Raw genomic sequence first — 23493 nt, forward strand, 5'->3', positions numbered from 1 at the left:
GCGCGAGGCTCCTCATCTCATACTACTAGATCTCATCAGGGCCTCCCGCAACAATCGCGAGCGCCGTCCTGGCTTGACGCCAGGATCCTTGGAAATACTTTCAGGAGCGCATGCTGGATCGTTCGCGCACGGACGGCTCCTTCTTTTTCTCGTTGTATACCACCCACTTTCGCTACCACTGGATCGACAGTATTCTTGCGGAGGATGTATTTGCAAATAGGGGCGTTATCTCTTATCGTTGTCTGTGGTTCTGCTTCTGTCATGCTCTGCTTAGCATTATCGGCGTTGGCATGAGTCTAGTGCTAGGTTTGCCATATATTTTTTGTCTGTTCAACGTTGTCTCCGGTCTGTGACTTGCTTGTAGCGACTGATCATTTGTTCAACTATGGGTCGCCCACCTTACGCTCATGCTGATTGGCAGCGGTGTTTGCATTACGATTATGATTATTCCTGTTCGATCGTGGTAGCTAGCCCCCGTGCTAGCCACGAGACCTTTGCTTTAGTTTCGTGTCCTCATTCTATGCTGTAGACAGAGACTGTCGTCCAGGCCAGTGGGTATCTTTGCAAACGATCGCCTATGACTATATGCAGACCGGGTGTCACAAACTCCAACGCCTCATATTACACATCCCAAGCCCCTGAGGGCGGCCTGTCTGTCCTTGTTCATGGCCCCTTTCTTGTGCAGCGCACATGCCAGTATGATGGGTGCCCCAGCGTCTCCTACCTTGTGTCGCGAAGGCCGCTCCATGGGCCCGTTGTAATGGCGGACTCGTTTGGGACCTGCCGAGCGTGTGGTGGTTGCCTTCTCCCTCTGGCGATCAACATGTTGGTCCATCATGCCTCGGATCCTCCCCTTCTCACGGTCGATATAGCTGACGTGCCCGGCCAGAATTGTGCGTACTTTGACGCCCAGCGCGGCGAGCTGGTCACTGGCCACTGTCGAATCCTCCTCAAACTGGTCCTCGGGCTCCGTCTTTGTCTTGTCCGTTGTCCTCTGCGCAGCGCCTGCCCACTGGACGCGCCTCGTCTTTTGTTCGCCGGCAATCTGTCCCGTCACGCTCTCGGCAGTGACAGCATGCGTTGTCTGCGGCTTCTTGAGAAATTTCATCGTGGGGCTGGACGCGACGCCGGAGGAATCCGGCGGCGGCGGCGGTGGCGGAGCTGTCTTGGCCCCCCGAGCGCGGCGCATCACGTTGTCCTCTTTGGCGAGGAGGCCGGTGCCCTGCCTCCTGCCCATCCTGCTGTTGCTGCGCTTCAGCACCTCGAGAGCGCCAGGCATGTCGTCGGCGCGCCGCGTCATGAACTCGACTTGCTGCAGGCCCATCTCCCAACGCAAGATGCGATGCCCCCAGGTCGTCTCCCACTCGCCTCGCCCCATGGCTTTCAGCTGCGTCTCGGCTTCGTAGCCGCGGCAGCCTTCGCCGTCACAAGTTTGGCCGCCGTTCTGTCCCTCGCCGGTCGCTGCCTCCCTGGGCGGCGGTGGTCCTCGCGGGCAGGCGCCGGGCCGTATCGCCATTCTCAGGTTGCGCGAGAGGTGCCCGCAGTCCTGGGCCCGAGGGTACGGCGCTTTGCTGAGGCAGTCGGACGGGTACGCTCTGTGGTAGGCCGCGAGCGCCTTGATCCAGTGCTTGCAGCGCTGGAAGTGCATTGTGCGCTCGAAGCCACAGTAGATGCAGTAGGCGAGGTCTTGGACGCACATTCTTGCGCGGGCGGTAGGATGAGCTCTCTAGTTGGTGATGGACTCGTGCAGACAAGATAAAGAAGTCTTTGGCCTTGAGTCTTTCGTGAGATGGATGCTTCGTTTTCTTTGCTGCCGTCGAGCTCCTCGTGGAGAGATATGGACAGCGGCTCAATAAGACCAGAGACGTTCTAAAGCCCACGGCGGACAGGAGGATAGAACAAAGGATCCCGGAGTGGACAGAGCTATTATGGTTGAAGAATGCTGGTGTTGAAGAATCACGTCCGCGTCAAAGGAGTTGTCTGGTGCAGAAGGCAGGTGGTGGCTTTGTTCAGGTAAGGCAGGAATCACCTGGAAGGCACAAGGAAAGAGCGGTTTCCCACGAGCCTGCCAGAATGAAACAAGTCACACTTTATGTCTTGAGGCCTCTGCTGTACGTTTGAGTGAATGCTCATACTTTTTTTTGACTCTACCCGACCTGGTTGGAACATGCAAACCTTGCCCCAAACGCCGATTGCCCGATATGTACAACGTGAGCGTAAATGTCATGCAGACAACACATACAGTCTCATCCTCGAAATAACATTGTCTTCCAAGATCAAAATCCTCCCCTCGCTCACCTGTCGCGCTTGCCACCCTTCTTGGCCTTCTTCCTCGACTTCTCTCCGACAGCCTCGTCATACACCTCGGCCGCCGTCTGGCCAGCCTTGCGCTTCGACTTGGACTTGACGCTGACGACGGTGCTCGCGGGCCCCTTGGCCACCTGCGCCTCGGCCTCCTGCCACGCCGGCGTGTCCCCCTCAATCTCGTATTCGTCGAGCGGGAGCGAGTCGATGAGCTCGCGCTGCTTCTTGCGCAGCGTCTGCAGGACCTCGTCGCCGCCCTCCTCGAGCTCGTCGTCGAGCGTCGTCTCGAGAGGCTGGAAGCGCTGGTCGATGACCTCGTCGTCGTGCACGCCCGTTGCATTCTCGCGGCTGACACCGAGGGACTTGCTCTGCGGCAGCTCGGCCTCGACGGCCTTAGAGACGAGGGCCGTGAAGTGCGCCGTCACCTTGCGAAGGATCTTGATGAACATGGCGAGGAGCTGCTGCGAGGGCAGCGAGAGCTCCGTCGAGATGACGTCGAGGTCCTTGCGCTGCTCGCCGATGGCCAGCAGAATGGCCTGCTGCACGCCCGTGAGCCTGATGTCGGACTTGAGGCGGCCGGTGAAGTAGAGGTTGGAGATGGTGGGGATGAGGTCGAGGATGACGTGGTAGTCGAGCATGTTGTTGGCATACGACTCAAGACGCTTCAGGTCGAACGGCGACACGAGCCTGTCAAGGTCCGTCTTGTTGAGGGGCGCGGGCTCCTGCTCGTCGAGCTTGGCGCCGAGGTTCGCCGACTCGTCAATGCTCAGCGCCATGACGGCCGAGAAAGAGCGGAACTGGTACGACAGCAGCGACAGGAAGCGCTTGTGGAAGTCGCGAGAGAAGGCACCGACCCAAGATCTGTCGCCGCCGTTCTCGAGCGGTCGCAGCATGACGCAAGTGTGCTCGCCAGTCAGGTCATTGGCCGTCTGCCGCAGGTACACGGGCGCGAAGGTCGCCCGCTTCCAGAACTTGTGTAGCTCCTGGGTGAGGCCGTAGCTGACGCCAATGTAGTCGAGCAGCTCGGGCTTCTTCTCGGAGAGCTTGGCGAACAGGGGCGGCATCTTGTTGATGTCGCGAATCTTGATATTGTCCTCGAGGAGGTTTGCGTTCTCGAGCTCCTCGTCCGTGACGCGAGTGATGGTGTCCTCCATGACAATGTCCTCCTCGTTCAGGCTCGTGAACTTGCCCTCGTAGAAGTCTGTGAGGAGCTGCAGCGCCTTGGAACCGTAGCCCATGCCCATGTACTCGGGGTTCGTGGCAATGCGCACAACGCGGGCTCCGGACAGCGAGGCAAAGTCCTCATCCTGGAACTGCTGGCTGACCAACCAGGGGATGAGATCACCAGACGGCCGCTGGCCCCGGCTCAGCGAGTTGAGGACGCTCTGCCTGCTGATCTTACCCTCGAGAGACACCTGGATGACACACAGGGGCTCAGGAAGACGTTGGTTTTCCTCCGAAACGGGCGGCACGAGAACGTAGAGCTCGTGCGCAGGGGCGTCGCTCATCAGCTGCAAATCGTCGGGCGAGTTCTTGTAGTGGCTGGCGACGTACAGCGCGACCATTTGCTGCAGGAACTTTTCGGAAACGGGGTGGAAGGAGAAGAGGGTATCGCGGTTGACCTGAAGGAGCTCGCACTGCGACGGGTCAGGGCAGCCCTGGCCGCTGACCTTGGCCCTGGGCAGGGTCGCGTCCAGGCAGAGGAGGGTGTTGAGCCACTTCTCGACGGAGTCGCCCTTGGCGTAACGAATCGGCTCGGAGAGTGTGATCTCGCGCAGGGAACGGCTAGCCTGGAAACCAGAAGACTGCTCCTTGGAAGCGCGGCCCGTGGAGCGGTCAGCGACGGTGGTGTCGCCGTTGGATGCCGCACCTGGCCTCGACTGCTCTCGTAGCTGCTTGATCAGCTTCAAGGACAGAGATCGACCAGTACCCTCGTAACCGTTGATGGTGGAGGCCATGAAGACGAGGTAGGGACCCATGAGCTTGCGGACGAGGGGCAGAGGAATGGCGGCGGCCTCATCGATGACGACCAGCTCGGCCTGGCCAAGAACGTGAGCGTCCTGCGGCCTGATGTACTGGATCGTCTGGCGGTGCTGCCTGTGGATGTTGACGCGAACAATCGCCTTGTTGAAATCGGGGTTCGTGGACTGAATGATCGAGTAGTCGGCGTGGTCGGCGTAGCCCAGAGCGTCAAAACCTTTGAAAATGAACTCGAAGAGGGTCTTCAAGTTCTCTGGCGAGGGCGACGTGATGAAGATGTTGCTGTATCCGTGGGCCACCGCGGCAGCGACGGCCACACCCATGGCAGCCGACTTGCCACGACCTCTCGCCGCCGTCAGGGTGACTGTGCTGCGCAGCGTCTTCTCGGCAATGGCGTCGACGAATGTCAAGAGGGCCTTGGCTTGGTCGACAGTCTTCGCGAGGGTAACCAGGGAGCCGACTGGTTGGGTATCTTGAAGCGACTCCTTCATGCCGTCCAGTTCCTTCTGGGTTTCGCTAACAGGCTGATCCAGGTCGGGAGGAGGCAGGGCCGCAACGTTTTTGCCGCCAGAGATGGGGAGAACGTTCATCTCGTCGTCAATGACAAGACAAGAGTCGCAGCCGCCGAGCGACAGTATGAAGCGCTCGTTGAAGCGGGCAACGACATCGTCGTGGGCCTCAGTACGGTAACGGTTGTGGACGTCCATGGACAGGTTGTAGAGCTGCTTCAAGCTGTTCATACCCTTGAGCAGCAGAATGACGAGGCCGCCACCCTCAACAGTCTCCATGGTCTTGGCGAGAATATTAGGCGTCAGTGCCTCGAAGTCTTGGAGGACGCACATGCCGAAGGTGTTTCCGAGAACCTTCTCAGTCTCCTTGTAGTAGACGTAGCGGATGTTGTGCAGGGTGACGAAGGCTTCGAAAGGGTCCATATCGTTGGCCTCGCGGATGCCGCGCTTCACCTCCTTCTTGATCTTGTTCTCTCGCTTCTGTCGGTGACTGCATTGCGACTCGTCAGTCCATGGCTCCCAGGGGGGGGGGGGTTAGGATGCTCGGGGACTAGCGTACCTTGTGAAGTTGAGGAGCTTGCTCTTGTAGGCCCAGAGAACCGATTTGTTCTGCTTGAGCTCCATCTGCGACATGATGTGGTGCAGGTTCACGATGATGTCCTTGCCGCGATCACCGACCACAACGAAGAAGCTTCGCTTCTTCTCCTGCAGGCCATTGCGAATGAGCGCGGGGATGCGCGAGTCTCTATAGAGTGTGTCAGGGCGATGCTGATTGAGGGAAAAGGGAGTGGCGTAGACCTACACCTGCTTCTGCTTTTGCGACATCTTGGCGGTGTGCAGAGCTGTTGGGTCGTGACAGCGTCTGGGTGAAGTTCGTCGGTCAAGAGCCAGGCGCGGGACTCGATGGGCTTGGACGACTCTCTACGAGAGCTGCCATCCAAAATTTTGGCGGAGAGAACATTTTCTGCCGGGCGGTGTGTTGAGGGTGGGACTGCGATGGTTCACCCCACATTGAGAGTACGGTGCGTGATAGATATGACTGCGGCCATACGGTGCGCCCCTATGATCGAATCTACCACCATTAGGAAAATAGATCAAGATCATGGCACGCCCGGCCACGCAGCATTGGTTTTTTTTTCTCCTTTTGACGGATTCTATGATGCTAGGCATTGAACTACATTATGTTTTTATTGACTGATAGGTTCTTGGCTCTGCTAACATTTCTATATTGGCAAGCAGTGCAGGCTGCGTCTACGTACAGCATTGTGTCTATGCCGCTTCTGAGAAAGGGGCTAAGCTCTACTACCCTTGCCTGCCATCTGGTATAATCCTGTTTGCGATGATTCCATGGACGAAGTGACTCAGGTAGCTGGGCATCCTGAAGATCAATCGGCCTGACCTTGGTCTCTCGCCAGCTTACACTGGATAACATCCGGGCGGCTGACGGATGTCGCTTGAGCGGCTCGCGCCGCGGAGCCACCACGGGAAAGATGCAACCCGTCCCAATGGACTGGCCCCGTGCGGGTTGAGAAGGAGTCTCTTTGTGATGAAAGTGCGCCGTGCTTGCTTGGTTGATGAACGCAACGGCCAACGCCGTAATGGCCAGGTCACTGGGTGCTTCAGCGCCGAGACAGAGTGCATACGGTGCCGTGATCACCCGCAGCACTCGGGTTTGGCGCTCGGCAGTCTGCTGCGGTATCAAGGCTTGGCGCCATCCTTGCCCCATCGCGACGTCTCATCGCCGCCCTTCCACTCGCGCTCCACGTAGCCGAGCTCCTGTTTGACCTTCTCCACGGTGCCCTTATCACCTGTGTTCTTACCCGAGTTGTCACTGCACCACAATTAGCTTCAGGACAAGACAAATGCCCAAGAAAACTGACCTGATCTTGATGGCATTCCTGCCAGCCGCCGAGCTCAGCTTGATGACAATGTTGAGGGGCGTCGACTTGGACCCGTCCTTGAGTCGGGTGAAGTCGTTGGTGAGGAAGGTGCCGACACCAAACGTCGGCACGAAACCCGCGGCCTCGGAAATCTTCTTGTACTCGAGGCATCGCTCAATGTTGAGCGAGTCGGAGAAGACCATGGTCTTGCCCGTGATGCCCTGGTCGGCGTAGTACTTGCGCAGCATCTCGACGTACTCGGTCGGGTCGCCCGAGTCCTGGCGCACACCGGCGAACAGCTCAGCGTACGTCTTGACGGAGCCGTCCGCCTTCTTGTAGTCGCCGGCATCGCCATCGACCGGGTCGACGGGGCGGCTGAAGGCGCGCAAGAACTCCTGGGTGCCAAAGGTATCGGTGAGGGCGATGCCGAGCTTGCCGCCAAAGGCGCCGACCCAGTAGCGCAGGGCAGCCTCGGTGGCGCCGCGGTAGTCGTCGGTGATGGCAGCGATGCCCATGAACCACTCGTGGGCGACGGTACCGACGGGGGGGATGCCGAAGCGCATCGCGAGATGGACGTTGCTCGTGCCGCTGAGGCGGGCCTTGAAGCCGCGGGCCTCGGCTTGCTTGTCGGCACGGACGAGGCCGCGGAAGACGAGAGCCTGGGTATGGTAGTCGCGGCGGCGGCGGGTGCCGAACTCGGAAAAGGTGCAGCCGGCCTCAAGGAGCTGCTGGCCCTTCTCGAAGGCGCGCTCTTCCTGGCCGTCGTAGGTCCAGTCCTTGTCCATGAAGAGGAAGTAGGCCTCGGAGGTTAGGGCGAGCATGGGGATCTCGTAGAGGATCGTCTCGGACCAGGTACCCTGGATCTTGATGTCGACATGGCCGACATCGGTGTCTGCGCCCGTGTCGTTGCCTTCGGGGGTGAATGTCGTCGTGACCTGCTCGCGCGGTCGCAACCTCAGCTCCTTGAGGAAGTTGAGGTACTCTTCTGTCAGGTAAGGGCAGTGACGCTGTAGGAACTGGTGCTCTTCATCGGTCAGGGAAATGTTGCCGAGTTCTGTATGGCGGGGTTAGCGCGGGGTTCCGCGGCGCGAACGTGATTTCTCATCGGTCGTACGACCATCATGAGGGCAAACACGCGCGGAAAAAAAAAACACAAACACAGAGAGGGGTCACGAACTCTGGATCTGCTGCTCTAGCCAGCGAAAGGCCTCCCTGGAGAGTTTCTTCTCAGGAGTTCGGTTCGTGAAGGCGTAGGTTACGGGCACATCCTTGAAATACTTGGTGACGGCACATTGCATCGTCAGCTTGTACAAGTCAGTATCCAGGAAGGAAATGACGCCCGCAGGGTAGGGCGATGAGCTGTTGAAATCCATGATGGCGATTTTGACGACTGCAGGCGCACAGCAAAAGATGGTTTTGTTTCTGGGAAGAAAGCGCGTCAACTGCGCTGGCTGGAGAGATAGGCTGGAGCTGGGCTGGACATGCGACAACGATGTGTCACAGCTACCTTACGTCAAGCACGGGTCGAGGATTGAGGGTTGAGTGTCTGAAGAAGGTACTTGTACGGCTAGTACTTGGCTTGTGGCATGCGAAGGAGGGGCATTTGGGTCTGGTGCCACGGCCAAGCTCAAGAATTGGGTAAGCTGGTTCACTTAGTATTTCTAGGTACCTTAAAGGCAAGTGTAGGACCTCATGTGCCAAAGCTAACAAGGTCCAGTGGTCTGTCCAACCAAAGCAGCCAGGCTGTTGGCTTCTAGCGCTATTTCAGCGAAGCCAACCTTCCTCAGCTGCTCCCGGCTTTGACTTTGTCGCAAAGAAGCACAATCTGTTTCTCTCTGGTAGACTCTGGTAGACGCCCACCCCCAAACACGAGTAATACATAATGCTTGTATGACATGAGAAATAGATCGAGGCAATGCAGGGACGAAAAGGCGGGCCATTCCTGCTAAGCCTGTTTAAGACAAGTACCCAACCTGGATGGCCTTCACTCGTAGAATGTGGCAGTGCTGATGCGTGGCTGAAGCTGGAGGGCCCCCATCGCATGGTGCCGATATTGCGTCACGTTGGCAGAGAGCCAACACCAACGACCATCATTGTCAATCGCCTTTCGCATCCTGCCCTTGCACCTCGGCCCACGGCTGCCTCCGACTCGGGCCAACTTGACGACGGCCTACTCGCCTACACACCCTCATGGTTGTGCAATAGTCACCATGCCAAAGGCAAAGCCTTGCCTGAAGCTGCAACACCATGTCGTTTCGATTCCCTTTTCCAGTCCCTCCTGACCCATGGTCACACCGCGAGGAGGAGGTCACGCTGGCCCGAGTCAACTCTTCGCCACGAAATGCCCGCACGGCTTCCGGAGCTGAGGTCAATGGATCTGCGAGCTCGAGAAAGGATGCCTCGGGTGATTCTGCTACGTCTGCCCCAGTACCACTTCCACAGAAGAGATGGATTTTTGCCGACCCCGTGGCCTTTCGGTAGGCCTTGAAAGCCCACAACTCTCCTGATGCATGTCTGACATTGATTCCAGATACCTCGAAGACGACCCGGCTGTCACGGTTGTTGAGCGACGACGGGTGCTGCGTGGATACGAACTATATCTGGTCGAACAGTGGGCATGCTCTCGCGAGTCTCCAACACTCGTCATAGTCACGTATACAGGCGATGAGCGACACACAGTGGTGGCAGGAGTCTTGGGGGTTCCCGCAGACGAGACCGCCTGGTCACCTCGGCTGCGGCTGTATTTTAAATCCATCCAGCAGTATCACGCACGACCGAAGGAGACGGACGAAGGCGAGCTCATGGTGACGAACCTCAGCAGTTTTCCTTCGGCCTTGACCGTCATTCCTGTTCCCGATGGCGATATTCGAACCCACCGAAAGCTTTTTATCGTCAATGAGGATCTCAAGCGTCTGGGCTGTTCTGGCAGATCTGGCATGTCCTTGACCGATCCCACGCCGGCCACCCAGGCCAAATTCTATCAGCTCTTCCGAACGAGCGACCGCCCGCCCTTTTTCGAGTCCGTCTTGGAACTCGTCAAGCTCTGTCAGACGGCGCTGTTTTTGTTTGGCAAACTCGAGTTTGAGTACGTCGATGGCCTGCTTTGTGACAAGACGGAAACTGCCATTGGCAACTGGTGGACTGAAGTCGGCGCCGAATACTACAACATCGAGCCCACTGACGGCATCCTCGGCCCGACGACTGTGGCTGCATTGCTCGGCATGCTGGCCGGCGCAAGGAATCGTCTCCACTACCTGGGAGCGCCAGTCGCCAAGGACGTGTTCGACATTGATTGCACGAAGCGAGGTATTTCGTGGTTCCAGAGGTCGCAGAAGCTGGAAAAGACGAGGCGGCTGGACCGTCAGACAGTTCTCAAGCTCCACAGCGTCACGGCCAAGGCCGCAGCGGGCGAGGGCTGGGGCGTCCAAAAGGCTGTCAAGTCCACGGTGGCAGAAATCGGCGGAAAGAGAGGCGAGCTCGTCATCGGCCTGGTCGGTGGGCGGGACAAGGGCGCCATTGGAGACATTGAGACGCTGGACATATCGAAATTCGTCGACCTGGTCTCCGGCGAACGTGCCAAATGGCTTTGGCTCGGCAAGCCTAAGAGGACGGCGCTAGAATCCAACGAAAAGACGCCCGACATGAGCGCCATCCTCTTTGGCGAAAAGGAGGCCAAGGAGGGTGTCGTGACGCCCAGCAGAAGGGTGCAGTCTTTGCCCTTGGAAGAGGAGGTCCAGCGTACCAAAGAGGAACCGGCGAATGCCCTACACCCTGTCCAAACTCCTATTCAGGCTGCGACTATGAATGATGCCGTCTTGGGGGAGAAGGATCCATCGCGGAGGGGTGTGTTCAAGAGCGTGGCTGGCCGCGTCAGCGACGCCCGGTCTGGACTCGGGCGCATCAAAGATACCATAGGTGGCAGTCGGAGAGGCCACGCCAGCCGGCCCAGCAGGGATGATTTCTCTGATGGAGGGTATGCGACCCCGAGCACGTCGGCACTCCAGCAAAACTCGACACTATCAGCTCCTCCGGTGGGGATTAACAGAGCATTCACCTGGAAGAACAAGCCGGAAGAATACCTCAACTCGTTCAAAAAGGAGGCGGAGCAGGCTAACGAAATCGAGAAGGGCGCAGCCGAGGGAGACGACGACCAGCAAGTTGCAGACCCGCCCTCGCGTGTCGGCAGCGAATGGAGCCACGCCGTCAGTGAGCCGATCAAGGAGGAAGACAACGACGACGCCCAGCCGTCGGTCGTCGGTTCGACCATCGAGACGGATCTCCTTGGACCCTTTGAGGCAGAACGAGGCGAAAACATCGAGGCAGCATTTCTCCAGCGCCGGCACAGCATCGAGTATTCCACGCCATCCCGCAGACCGGCGATCAGCGAAGCACGCTGGCCGCGTCGCCTCTCCTTTGGCGATGCAGAGGAGGCGGTGCTGCGCTGGGAGGAGGTCACAGGCCTGCTCCCTGACACCGCCCCGCCCCACGACCCCCTCGTCGCCCTCAAGCAGCAGGCTGGTGTCGCTGAGCTGGCCCGCGCTCTGTACGGCTCCATCTATTCGATTAGCAACCACATTTCACCCTGGGTCGTCACAAAGGTTGGGGCCATTGAAGCCCTTGACGCGCACTACACGCGCGAGCACGAGGAGATCCAGGGCCTCTACTATCAGCTCTCTGAAGCCTACCAGCGCGTCAAGCAGGGCTCGTCTGAGCTCATTGCATCCGAGCGCGGGCGCCTCACAGAGGCCATCCGGGAGGTTGAGGTCCTCGCCGCGCGGCTCGATTACGAGGTCAATGCGCTTGGGGGCAAGGTTGGGGATGTCGAGGACGGCGTCTTGGTTTTCGAACGCCAGGTTGAGGATGTCGAGGCGCGCGCGGAGGAGCTCAAGGCCACGCTGGAGACAGAGGGGTGGCTGCACTGGTTCGTGAGGACGTTGACGGGAATTGGAACAGGACCAAATATCACGAGGGGAGTTGCGGAGGCCGTGCCTCCCCGATAGGGGAAGCTGCATAGCGTGGTTATTTTCATTTTGCTTACTTAGGCATTGGATACCCTTCTTGGGCGAGACGCTCAATGACGAATACTTCATTTGGATTCAGCTGCGTGTAGTGACATATTTTTCGTAACTATACATGGCACGGTAGTCTTGACTCCAGCACTGTACGTGAAGATGCCGCAATGGTTGATCGTAAGTAATTGGTATCACAAGATCGCATCATCATAATGGCTCTAACATCCGGATCGTCTACTGCTTTTCTCTATCATCAAGGATATCTACTATCTACGCAGTGTTCCCTTCCCTGCCAGATCAAAACGCCAGGTCTCCATGCCGACACCCACAACTACAATTTCTCTATAATCCTTCTCCTCAGCCCCGTCGAGAACATCAAGATCGCCTGGGTCTGCAACACCGCTGTTTTCGTTCGCCAACAGGGTGAGCTGCGCCTCGTCGTCCTCGGTCAGGCCCCATCTTAGGGACCACACCTTGACGCGCTGGTCGTTACTTACCGTAGCAAACGTCGTCCGCCGCGCTTGCTCTTCCGTGCTCGGCGGCATCGTCTGCAGAATTGCGAGACCGTTGATCGCCGCCGCATGAGCGCCCTTGACGCCCGTCTTGGAGACGAACTCGTACTTGCCATGCCGCCGCTGGAGCACAGTCATACCGAGACCGTTGTCGTCGCCGCCGGTCAGGATGAGGCGGATCTCCGCCCCGTCGTGGTCGAGATTGACCATGTCCAGCGCCTTGACGGAGCTTTGGTGCAGTCTTGCCGTCGTCTGGAGGGCGTATTCCCCCGCAACGTCCGTTCCACCCCTTTGCGCGATCCAGACGCCGAGATGGCCATCCGTGGCTGCCGTTCCGATCTCGAGCTCTGCGCCGTCCACGCGGAGATGTCTGACTCTCGTCAGGCAAGCGCCCGTGTACCGTCCCTTGGCCAGAAGTGTGAACTGTCCACCGTCGTAGCGATACGTGCCCACTGTCGAGTTTGAGAACACCATGCTCACAGCGACGCCGCCTTGCGCGGCAGTGATGTCAAAGTCGAGAATGCGCAGATCGCCGTCGGGGCTCTTGTCCGCCCAGACCGCCTCCCGCACGACGGCCGGGCCGGAGAACGCGGCGCCGGCGCCGGGGAGCTGCCTCACCCTCCACACGACGAACTCCTCATTGCCGCCGCAGCTGAAGAGCAGAGCCCCGTCGCCGCGGTCGGCGAGCCAGCGCAGACCCTGGAGGCCGGCGCGGTGACTCTTGAGGCTCGCGACGCAGCGGCCGTCGTCGTGCCAGAGGCGGATGGAGGTGTCCTCGCTGGCGGTGGCGAGGTAGGGCCCGTTGGCGCAGGCTACGGCGCGGATCTCGCGGCCGTGGGTGCCGGATTTGAGAACCTCGTGGGGAGGGTGGTGCTGGGTTTTGAGGAGGAGGATGCCTGCCCTGGCGTAGGCGATGCGGAGCGGGGAGGAGGCGGGGGCTGGGGCGGACCAGATGCGGTTGGGACCTCCGACGTCGTGGGTGTGGAGGTCGCGGCGGGTGGTTTCGTTGTAGAGGGTGAAGAGCCTGCTGCGGAAGCCTGTCAGGAGGAGGTCGTATTCGGGGGAGAAGTGGGCTGATTCAATGGTGGTGAGGCATGGCACATGCGTCTGGTGGAGGAGTGTGAGATGGGGTTTGTGGGATGAGAGAAGAGAGTAGAGCCGATAATGAGCGTCGCGAGCTGTGATGAGGAGGTGAGTTTCGCCGTTGAGGGACGTTGGGAGGGAGATGATCGAAGTGATGGTGTCTACTGTATGACGGACGATGGGTGATTGAAGCGTCAATTCAGTAGGAGAGCGTTGGAAGAGAGAGAGGTGACCGTGACGAGAGCCAATAAGCAAAACATCGCCGACTAGATGGGCTGCTGTCGCGACGTAGCCAGCTTGTTGACCGGGGACCAAAAGGCTGGAAGTCACGGTGACGGAGGATATGTCAACAGTCAGGAGCTGCATAACGTCTGGACCTCCTATCATCATAATGAGAAGCTCCACCACCGAAGGGCTATCGTCACTGAGGGGCCTGACGACGAAGATATCGGAGACCTTGCCGTTCATGACGGTGATTTCCTTGACCGTCGAATCCTTGTACAAGAACAACTTCTTCGTGGCCGTCCCTAGGATGGCTACGCCAGGGGCAGGACTCCTGATTGTAGTGCAGTATGCCAGGTCGCGACCGTGTTGGCCTTCGTAAGAAACCTCCTCCCATGCGAGATCTGCCGCAAATGTCCCCAAGAGGATCCTTCCTCTGGTGCTTGCAGCCAGCAACGTATCTTGAGAAATGAAGACAAAGTTCTGAAACCCTTCCGGCCGTTTCCTCGAAGGTGGCGGATATTCTTGAGTTGATGGCGGCAACAGACTCAGGATGTCTTCGAAGACGAGCTGAGAAAGCTCACTTGGAAGCGTGTCAAGCCCATTGCTTCCCTCGCCGCTCGCTGTCGTGTCTACATCGTCGGTGATGAGGTTGACTCTCGCATCCGCGCCTCCAGTGGCGATCAGAGAGCCCCCCTGCTTCAGGGGCTCAACAGCTGCCGCCCAGATGTGCTTCCCGTCGTGGTGGGCAAACGTTTCTCGCAGTATCAGCTTACCCGCGCCTCCGTCGACTGCATCGGCAGATGCTCTCCTCTCCTGCCACGCCGCAACATCCACCTCCAACCGCCACTTGTGCACCGTGGCATCCTCTCCGAATGAATAGACCGGCATCACGACCTGGCCATTCTCGAAGCCAAGATCATGCCCCGCGAACTTGACATGCCAGATTCGCGAACCATGCCCCATGGCCACCGCGACCGGGGCACTCGACGCATCCGCCACAGCAGAGAGGTCAACGCTGCCAAACCCCGTCTCGCGCGCCTCCCCAAAGGAAGCCTGCACGACGCCTCTCTCCAACGACGCCGCAGAGACATCCCACAGCCGAATCGTCCGGTCATCGCTGCAGCTCGCCAGCAAGCGCATCTTCTCTCCTGGCGGCCCCTCAGCAACCTCAAACTCAGGCGAAATGTCCACCCCAAAGATGGAGCCCTCGTGCCCCGCAAAGACGGAGAGCACCTCGCAGCTCGGTGTCCCGGTACCGGGCAGCTCGCACGTCCACACGACAATCTCGCCAAAGGCTGTGCCGCCCGCGACCAGCAGCGTCGAGGGCGCCGTCCACGCCGCCTTGGCCGCGTACAGACCGGGACGCGGGGGGGCGACGATCCGGCCGAGGACGAGCTTCTGCGCGGCGGCATCGTAGGTGGCTTCGAGGATCTCGTTGTGGGCCGTCACGAAGGCGATGCGGCCCGCGGGCGAGACGGCGACGCTGAAGAGCCAGTCGTGGGCTTTGACTTCTGCGAGGGGCGCGGGGGGTTCGCCGCGGCCGGTCAGGGCGGCCTCGAGGGCTGAGGTTGGCAGGGCGGTGACAGATTGGTTACCCCATAGGAGGATGAGGTCGTCGCTGATGACGATGCCGTGGATGGTTTGGGCGTGGAAGACGCGGAGGGTGAGGCGGAGGGTGTGTGTTGATGTGTCGTAGGCTTTGAGGAGGTTGTCTTCCGCGACGAGGAGAGTTGGCGTGGAGGATGACAAGAAGGCCAGGGCGGTGATGGGGACCAGGAGGGATGTCCTCTGGAGGGGAGACTGTGATTTGTCAGTGTGTTACCAGAGGCTGATCCATCATTCGAGGTTCATACTGAGGTGCTCATGGTGGGTGGTTTGGTGGATTGCCCCTCCATGAACCTGACCGTAGCTGTGGCGGGGTAACTCCAATCGACGGGCCGCTAGCACAGGGGAATGAGACAAAGGAGAGGAAGAAAAATATCTGGAGCATCAATACAGGAGACGTAACTGTGTTGATGAAGCAAAATTGGAGCTCTTCACTGGCTGAACGCTGAAAGGAGTTGAGGGTTTTGGAGATTTTCGCTGGTTCGACTCATCGAGTGCCTGCCCGTCATGGTGGAGGGAGCCCCACCTTCCAGATCCAGTCCTCTTCCACGAAGCAGTCAAATACAGCAAGCATCACGTTCACGACGAGCCATGAGCATCACTTCGTCTCTCAAAATACATGTTTGTAGAATCATTAATTCATGAGTATTCTAGTATTGCCAAGGCTTCATCCACCCGTTTGGGTATTTCCATGACCTATCCCACGTAGTCTGTTCCATCTGGAACGACCCTGACCCATCGTTCATCGCTTATCGTGAGGAAGAAAAAAGAGAATTCGAGCCGCAAACGCCACGGAACCACGTCGCTCCACCGTCATGTTTTACTGACGATGCGAGTAGGGCTCGTAAGCCATCTCACGAGTAGCGTGAGGGGCGCCAAACGAGGTCGGCTGCTGGGGGTTGTAGAAGCCCTGGTTCGCGGGCGAGGCGAGGGGCTGATACGAGTTGCCACCGGGCAGGAGCTTCTCGGCGTCGGTCGAGCCACGGTTGCGGCTCTTGCGATCGCGCGAGTTGTGGCTGGGTGCGCAGCAGCAGATGGTGAACATCCAGAAGAAACCGGCACCGAGAGCGCACGCCGCCGAGATCCAGACGAGCGCAAGGAACGTCGTGTCGAAGCTGGCACCGACGCCGTACCACTTGCCCGTGCCCTTGATGGCGCCGACGACAATGGCGGACATGGCGGTGGAGAGGGCAGCCGAGGCGACGACCGAGATCGAGGCCACCTGCGCGACGAGGAAGGTGACGCAAGACATGACGCGCGTGCAGTTGGCGAAGATGCCAAAGATGACCGACAGCGCCAGAGAGATGAAGGCGATGATGTAGGCGACCTGAGTCCACTTGACCACCGTGTTGAAGAGCTTCAGCGAGTCCTCGACCTCCGAGGGAAGCTCGACGCGGCGACCGGCGACATCTCCGACGCCCTCGATGAAAGACGTGTTGAGCTGCTTGTGGGCCCAGTCAAACTGGGGATCGGTGCAGCTGCGGTCGCCCTTGTTGTCGGTCGTGCAGAAGCCCCAGAGCGCAATGTCGTAGACGTTGTCGAGGCCGAGGGCCTTGGCGGTGATGTTGTTCGTCAGAGCGTCGCTGACAGCGCCCTCGATGTCGGAAGCGTCCTGGCGAGCCACAATGTTGACCTCGGGCAGCACATCGCGCGAGAGAATATCGGATACAATGTCCTTAAAGTCGGCGGGGTTGATCTCGAGGTTCGTCGTGTTCACGCGGAACATGTGCAGATCCTTGTTGGAGACACCGCCGAGACAGGCGATGAGGAGGAAGATGAGGGATGCCGTGGACAGTATAAACGGCAGAGCCACGCAGAGAAAGCGACCGACACCCATATTGAGATTGTAGTGCTGATCTGATGTCTTGTGTTGCTTGTGGGGGGTTGGTTGTTCGGGGTGACCAGGGGGGTGCTCGTTTGGTGTGGTGGTAGATGGTGGTCGAGCGAGGGTGGTGGCACTTGTAGCGAATGCAAGTGTTGATGGGTTGTTGTAGCGAGAGATATCGAATACCGATGCGTGTGATGGTATCGAATGGAGTATTCAAAGTCGAAGGGAGGACGAGGTGGGAGATGAAAGACGAGAATAGATAGCATACACCGAAACGATAGCAGCAGCAGCAATGCATTTACTTATACTGGGCGATCGATCCATGGGAATGGCAGGAAGGGCGGGATGGGCTGCACCTTACGCGGCCCTGGGAAACGACTCGAGTGGCGCAGGCGGGCAAAGCGAGTGAGCTTTTCGGTTTCGCTCCACTGATGGGCAGTGATAGACAGGGGCCCTGGGAGCTCTCCAGTGAGGGCCGTCTCCACTTAAGTCAACACTCAGCCCCAGCAAGCCTCTCTCCATCGCCCAATGCTGTGCACACCACTACTACACCATCACAGTACCTACCTTGGTACCTGTGGGCAGAATTGCCCATCACAGCTACCTGCGGAGATGGCCCATACGCGTACCAGCTGGCTAGTAGACAGCCCGGCAGTGGAGAGCACATCCTGGCTGGGAGGGGTCTTCAATGAGGCGTCGCGACGTAACAAGTACAGTTTGCGGTCCTCGAGGTGGGGAAGTACTTGCGTCATCCCTCACCAGCCATCTTTCCTAGATCAGCCATCAGTTGTTGTTACCATCTCCCAGTGAACCATCACCACCAAAAGCAGCAAGCTGAAACAGTGGCTCTCAGCCCAAGATACTATGCCTTGAGCCAGCCAAGCCAAGCCTGCATTTTTCACAGCCAGCACGGCATTTTTCTTTTCACTGCTGACCCTTTTTCATTGCTGACTCTTCTCATTGCTGACAGTAAGATGGGAAGCGAATTGGCATCCTGACGCATCCGCCGCTCGCCTCACTTGCGTGATCCAGCTTGTTCCTTCCTACCTTCATCCGCTCCCAACAATGAACGACCGTCGCGACTGCCGAAGAGAATGAGTCGAGCTCTGATCCACCATCGTCGTCGTCTCCCTAAGCCTCTGCTCCCCCTAGCTCTCACCCGCAACATACACGCACACTGCGCAGCCCGGAAAGGCAATTTGCGTGGTGCCGAGTCAAGACCGCGACACGGAAATCTCCTACCAGCCTTGGCAGCTCAAGCAAACGGCAGTCTTGACCCCTCGAACAAGCGGCCCCTGTTCGTCATCCCCGAGAGGCTGAGCCGCAAACCACAGCTCATTCTCCCCTTCTCGTCTTCTGTTGTGCCTGTCTTGTGCCTGTCCCCTGGCCCTTTCGCCTACTGCTGTGGTGCTGCGGGTGCTGTGTGGATGGCTTTCTGCTGGCCCCACCTCACTGCTGCTAAGCCCCTCCACAGGTTGATTGAGTGCGGCTTGTCACTCACCCACCACACCACCAGCCAGGCAACAGCCAACGAGGAGGCGGACGCTCCTACCTAATTATAGAACCGAGCACTCATCGCTGTCCGCTGTGTCCACGTCAGCTGTACCTTGTCGGCTCCTGGGGATGCCTTCATCACTGGCAGTGTGGCTGATGAGGTCAGACACTGCCCATGGTGATGTGATCAACTGCACTGGGATCGGCAACCCGCCTTTTAAACGTGTAGCAAGCAAAACATTTGCCAAAAGTCCGATTTGTTTGCTAAACGAACCGCTGTCTCGCCCGTATCTGTCTCACCCCTACTTCAAAACTCCAGACCGGAGTGCTACTCAATTGATCATTCGCAGCTCGTGATTCTTGAACCCCGACAAGGTGGCAAAATAGCCAAAGATACGAGCTTTGAGGCGAGGGGCTAATCGTCAACGTGTACCTCGCCCATCCTCAGTCCAAAACATATTCCAAGGGGCTCGATCGCGGTGAAAGAATCACACGATGGGACACGGGTTGGTGGGAGTGGTCTTAAAAACATGGTCAGTGGACTTGGCCTGGTGATGAACCCGCGAATAAAAATTGGCATCCCAGATTGATCACCCCGACGAAACCGCAGATTCTTGCAGGAATCCTTCACCGCACTGCGGGACCGAAATCCGCTGATGCCAAGGTGATTATCGAAGACATCTGCATGTGGCCAAGGCTGACAACAGGGAAGGCCCGAGGCCACCGCTGCTCCGAGCCGATTGAGCTGGTCCGATCGTGTGGCCTTTGAGCATTGTCACGACCAGTAAAATGAAGGATACTACTGCTGCAATACCCCGACGAGCCACGCGGATGTAGGCCGTCAAGGCCGATGGCTCCGATCGGCGAAGGAGCCTCCAAGGTGATGTGCCACCGGGCGGGCTCATTCTCGTTGCACTGCAGCAAGGCTTTCGTTCCGCCGAGTGTATCCGACACCTCCCACCCCTTCGCGCAGAGCATGTGACCCGAGCCTCGAATGAACCCCCAAAGCTGGCTGGACTATTGCAAGGCTGGCCCTGGGATGGCATTTGCGCAAAACGGAGGTCACCCGCCCCTCGCGTTGCCCGTCTCAGCCAAGCTTAGTTCCTGGGGCATCGTGTTTCCTGGGATATTGTGGTCACTTGACATCAAACCATTTGCCCATTCAGCAGAAACCTTCCGTCCCATCCCCCTGGCTCTGCCTCGCCACGAGCGCGGGGATCCTGGGCTGGCGCTGGGCCAAGCGTGGTCCATCGCCTGCGCGAGCCGGCGTCGATGGGGTCGAGGCGGCCCTCTAGTTCGCAGGGCCCTCAGCCAGCCAGGGCTCGACAATTTCCCTATCGTGACCAACCCTCTCAGCCGGGACTGACTCTTGCGCTTGAATAGCATCGTGGCGTAATTTGACGTCGGTCCATCTTGCTCCTTTGGCCATGGTGGCCTCTGTAAGCTTTCAACGTGATCCTGGTAGATGTGGTGGTCGCTGGCACAGCTGCTGCTTCATCTGGGCGCCCCCATTGGTGACAGCCAAGCCAGGCTGGATGCGGCGCTCGATAAGGGTTCCGTCACGGAGGGTGGGCTGGACAGGAACGGTCGTTCTCTATCGGGTCTCAGGCCATATACCCACCCATTGATCTCGCCATTGCGGCAGGCCGGGGGAGGGTAGAAGGCGTCAGCCAGAGTTGGGGTCATCGGCAAAACAGAACTGTGAGCCTCGTGGACGAATACGTGGCCAGCGAAGAGCAACTGTTTGATGACGGATGTTAAAGCGAGCGTGGATGGTGGACTGGAGTGACAGGGAAACGGCCGGGGAAAGCACTGACAGCGCCTTAACTCCTGGCCGACCTACGGTACCTACCCCCCTAAGCTCCGCTGGCCGACCGACCGACCACCCCAGTCGACCCGCCCCAAGCTCCTTGGGAGGAGCCCCATAGCACCCTAGCGAACAGCAGCGTACAGGGCAGCCACGCACACTGGACAGGCCTGGGTTCGGGCCTGGGTTCGATACAAAACCTTGGCATCCTCTCCTCCAACCACCACCTCCGCCATCCCGCCGGGCCCAGTTGGTCATCAGCTCCAAGCACCCTCTCTTCTCTCTGACCGAACTAAGGTAGACCGACTAGCAACTTCTACCACCCACCGCCGCAACCACCACCATCACGTTGCACCTTCTCCTCTCCATCTCTCCTCGCCGCTATTCACCGTCTTCCCATCTATCAACTCAACCTTGCATCCTGCTCGGCTCTTACCAGGTTTCTTGACCCGACACACCATCTCAAACAGACAGACCGTCAGGTACTTATCTCCCACTCTCAGCTGCCTGATAAGCAAGCACCTGTCTTTGTCCCGCTGTGCGGTCATCGAGCGGGTCCTGCATCTTGTGTCTTGGTCTCACGGCCCCCTCCCACCCCCCGAACTCAACCTCTCACCACCCAATACCTTGGCTCTGAGCATGTCGGACAAGGCTGACGCAGAGACTAGATTCAGCTTCACCGCATCACCCGCATTCTCCGATTAAGCCCATCAACGTGCGCTCCCGACAGCAGCACCAATTCGTCATCGTGCCAATCGAGATCGCCGACTGCTGCTGATTGACGATAACTGCCAGCGACAACCGCCTTCCTTTTCAACCCGACCGAATTCATTCCGCATAGCCCAGCTCCCAGGCCACCCGCCTCCCGTTCCCGAAAACGGACGCCTCCGCTGGTCGCCGCTCCTCCCCCTCCACCCGCTTCCTGTCCGTCCTAGATCACATCTTCTACCCTCCCTAGGACCAGCCGGACAGGCACAGCGACGCAAATCATTCTTACCTCGCAGCAGTACTCTCTGATTCTGCATCATGGGCAACCAGCCTTCCAAGGATAAGGGCTCCAAGGATGGGCCCGACGACTTCAAGTCGTACCCGTCCTTCTCCCGATCCGACACGAAAGAGTCATCGCGCTCATTCCGGTCTCTGCGCTCCAAGATTACCAACAAGTCCACCGACAGCCCCCGAGCTTCCATGTCCGCCAATAACGACGACGCAGCTTCGGTCAAGTCAGGCAAGAGCGGCCGGTCGGCCACATCCCGCGGCAGCCGCCACGACTCCATCTCGTCGCCCATGAGCCCTGGTGGCGGCGGCGCCCTGAGCGAGCTCGACTCGCCCGTCGACGACCTCCAACCACCCCCGTCCCCCGTGCACCACACCCAGAAGGGCTTCCACGACGTCAGTGCGGCCCAGGCGTCCGGTGAGGTCGATCACGTCTCCGACCAGCCGCCCTGCGCCAGCGCCAGCCTCAACACCCATCTCCAAGCGCCTGGCAAGTCCATCCTCAGCAAGACCGATGGCGAGATCCCCATTTCTGAGGCTGCGGTCGACGACAACACCCCGCAGGCCGATGCGCCTACGGGCGTCGCCATGGGCGAGATCAAAGACATGGATCTCGACGACTACATCAAGCGCCTGCTGGACGCAGCCTACGCCGGCAAGGTGACCAAGGGAGTCTGCCTTAAGAATGCCGAGATTGTCGCCATTTGCCAACGCGCTCGCGAGGTGCTCTTGACGCAGCCCGCGCTGCTCGAGCTCGATGCCCCCGTCAAGATTGTCGGCGATGTCCACGGCCAGTACACCGACCTCATCCGCATGTTCGAGATGTGCGGCTTTCCGCCGTCTTCCAACTACCTCTTCCTCGGCGATTACGTCGACCGCGGCAAGCAGTCGCTCGAGACGATTCTGCTGCTTCTCTGCTACAAAGTCAAGTTCCCCGACAACTTTTTCCTCCTGCGCGGCAACCACGAGTGCGCCAACGTCACGCGCGTCTACGGCTTCTACGACGAATGCAAACGTAGGTGCAACGTCAAGATCTGGAAGACGTTCATCGACTGCTTCAACACACTGCCCATTGCTGCCGTTGTCGCCGGCAAGATTTTCTGCGTGCACGGTGGTCTCTCGCCGGCACTGAACCACATGGATGACATCCGGGGCATCGCCCGACCAACCGACATTCCCGACTACGGTCTTCTCAACGATTTGGTGTGGGCTGACCCTGCCGAAATGGACAGCGACTGGGAAGCGAACGAGCGCGGCGTCAGTTATTGTTTTGGCAAGACGGTCATTGAAGATTTCCTGGCCAAGCACGACTTTGATCTTATCTGCCGCGCGCACATGGTCGTCGAAGACGGCTACGAATTCTTCACGGACAGGCTCTTGGTGACGGTGTTCAGTGCTCCTAACGTAGGTGTTCCCCGCACGCCAAGGCAGGCACGCAGGCAGGCAGGTGAATCGGTAGGCTGACTCGTGGACTTCTAGTACTGCGGCGAGTTTGACAACTGGGGCGCCGTCATGTCCGTGTCATCGGAGTTGCTTTGCAGTTTTGAGCTGCTCAAGCCGCTCGATTCGAGCGCTCTCAAGAGCCACATCAAGAAGGGGCGGAACAAGCGTCAGAGCATGCTCAACAGTCCTGTAAGTGGCGACACCCCCGGCCAAGCTGGCTCCCGGCGGCTGCATACTGATGTGAATGGTTTAGCCGGCGCGCATCCAAGCGCAGAGCATGTAAAGAGCAGAACGACACGAGAAGGCGATGAACACGGAGATTATAAGAAAAAGACGCTGCGACGACGCAGAATCAACATACAACAGCACTATTACTTTGATGCGGCTGAACAAGCCCAAAATCACATTGGCGGCCACCGAGCTCACCGTTCCTCGAGCGCCCACGGCCGGTGGAATTCCCCGGGTGGCGGATCAGCGATGGACGGCCAAGACAAATGACGAAACGTGCAGTCTGCCTGCCTGTGGTGTAAAAACCATCCGAAGACCAGGTTGGGACACCGAGTCTATTCGGCTCCGGGGTAGGCGCTGACTACGCATTGCTCGGCGCAATGTGGTTGGTGAAGGAAGGATATGAAGAGGGAACTCTCGACTATGGTCACTTGTAGTGACTGGCACGGATGGTCCGGAAGGATCATGACTTCAGCCATCATGATCTGGCCAGCCGTGCGTTTCGCGGAGTCCGACCTACGGCCGAGTCAATGGCAGGACAGGAGGGCTGAGAAGAGTCTGGCGCAGTGTGTTTCAAGGTGTACAAT

At 58.7% G+C, this 23493-nt stretch overlaps 7 protein-coding genes across 7 annotated transcripts; 2 read left to right on the top strand and 5 right to left on the bottom strand.

Annotated features, from left to right (window-relative positions):
- Positions 1–616: 616 nt before the first annotated feature.
- On the bottom strand, positions 617–1699 carry D7B24_000537 (uncharacterized protein; the record flags this gene model as incomplete). The annotated part of the gene is made up of 1 exon (XM_028634793.1): positions 617–1699. One exon carries the CDS (start codon positions 1697–1699, stop codon positions 617–619), a length of 1083 nt encoding a protein of 360 aa, XP_028492519.1.
- Positions 1700–2294: 595 nt separating this feature from the next.
- Positions 2295–5618, bottom strand: KRE33 (killer toxin resistant protein; the record flags this gene model as incomplete). Its single annotated transcript, XM_028634794.1, has 3 exons — positions 2295–5283; positions 5353–5538; positions 5596–5618. The coding sequence occupies 3 exons, from the start codon at positions 5616–5618 to the stop codon at positions 2295–2297; spliced, it is 3198 nt and encodes a 1065-aa protein (XP_028492520.1).
- An 873-nt stretch (positions 5619–6491) lies between these two features.
- On the bottom strand, positions 6492–8046 carry NPT1 (nicotinate phosphoribosyltransferase; the record flags this gene model as incomplete). Its single annotated transcript, XM_028634795.1, has 3 exons — positions 6492–6624; positions 6674–7727; positions 7851–8046. The coding sequence occupies 3 exons, from the start codon at positions 8044–8046 to the stop codon at positions 6492–6494; spliced, it is 1383 nt and encodes a 460-aa protein (XP_028492521.1).
- Positions 8047–8920: 874 nt separating this feature from the next.
- Positions 8921–11673, top strand: D7B24_000540 (uncharacterized protein; the record flags this gene model as incomplete). Its single annotated transcript, XM_028634796.1, has 2 exons — positions 8921–9150; positions 9204–11673. The coding sequence occupies 2 exons, from the start codon at positions 8921–8923 to the stop codon at positions 11671–11673; spliced, it is 2700 nt and encodes an 899-aa protein (XP_028492522.1).
- A 278-nt stretch (positions 11674–11951) lies between these two features.
- On the bottom strand, positions 11952–15370 carry WDR6 (WD repeat-containing protein 6; the record flags this gene model as incomplete). The annotated part of the gene is made up of 2 exons (XM_028634797.1): positions 11952–15305; positions 15359–15370. The coding sequence occupies 2 exons, from the start codon at positions 15368–15370 to the stop codon at positions 11952–11954; spliced, it is 3366 nt and encodes a 1121-aa protein (XP_028492523.1).
- A 560-nt stretch (positions 15371–15930) lies between these two features.
- Positions 15931–16947, bottom strand: D7B24_000542 (uncharacterized protein; the record flags this gene model as incomplete). Its single annotated transcript, XM_028634798.1, has 1 exon — positions 15931–16947. One exon carries the CDS (start codon positions 16945–16947, stop codon positions 15931–15933), a length of 1017 nt encoding a protein of 338 aa, XP_028492524.1.
- Positions 16948–21265: 4318 nt separating this feature from the next.
- D7B24_000543 (uncharacterized protein) lies at positions 21266–23176 on the top strand (the record flags this gene model as incomplete). The annotated part of the gene is made up of 2 exons (XM_028634799.1): positions 21266–22639; positions 22715–23176. The coding sequence occupies 2 exons, from the start codon at positions 21266–21268 to the stop codon at positions 23174–23176; spliced, it is 1836 nt and encodes a 611-aa protein (XP_028492525.1).
- Between the last annotated feature and the right edge of the window lie 317 nt (positions 23177–23493).

The sequence above is a fragment of the Verticillium nonalfalfae genome (assembly GCF_003724135.2).
Source record: "Verticillium nonalfalfae strain VnAa140/NRRL 66861 chromosome Unknown scaffold_107, whole genome shotgun sequence".
NCBI lineage: Eukaryota > Fungi > Ascomycota > Sordariomycetes > Glomerellales > Plectosphaerellaceae > Verticillium > Verticillium nonalfalfae.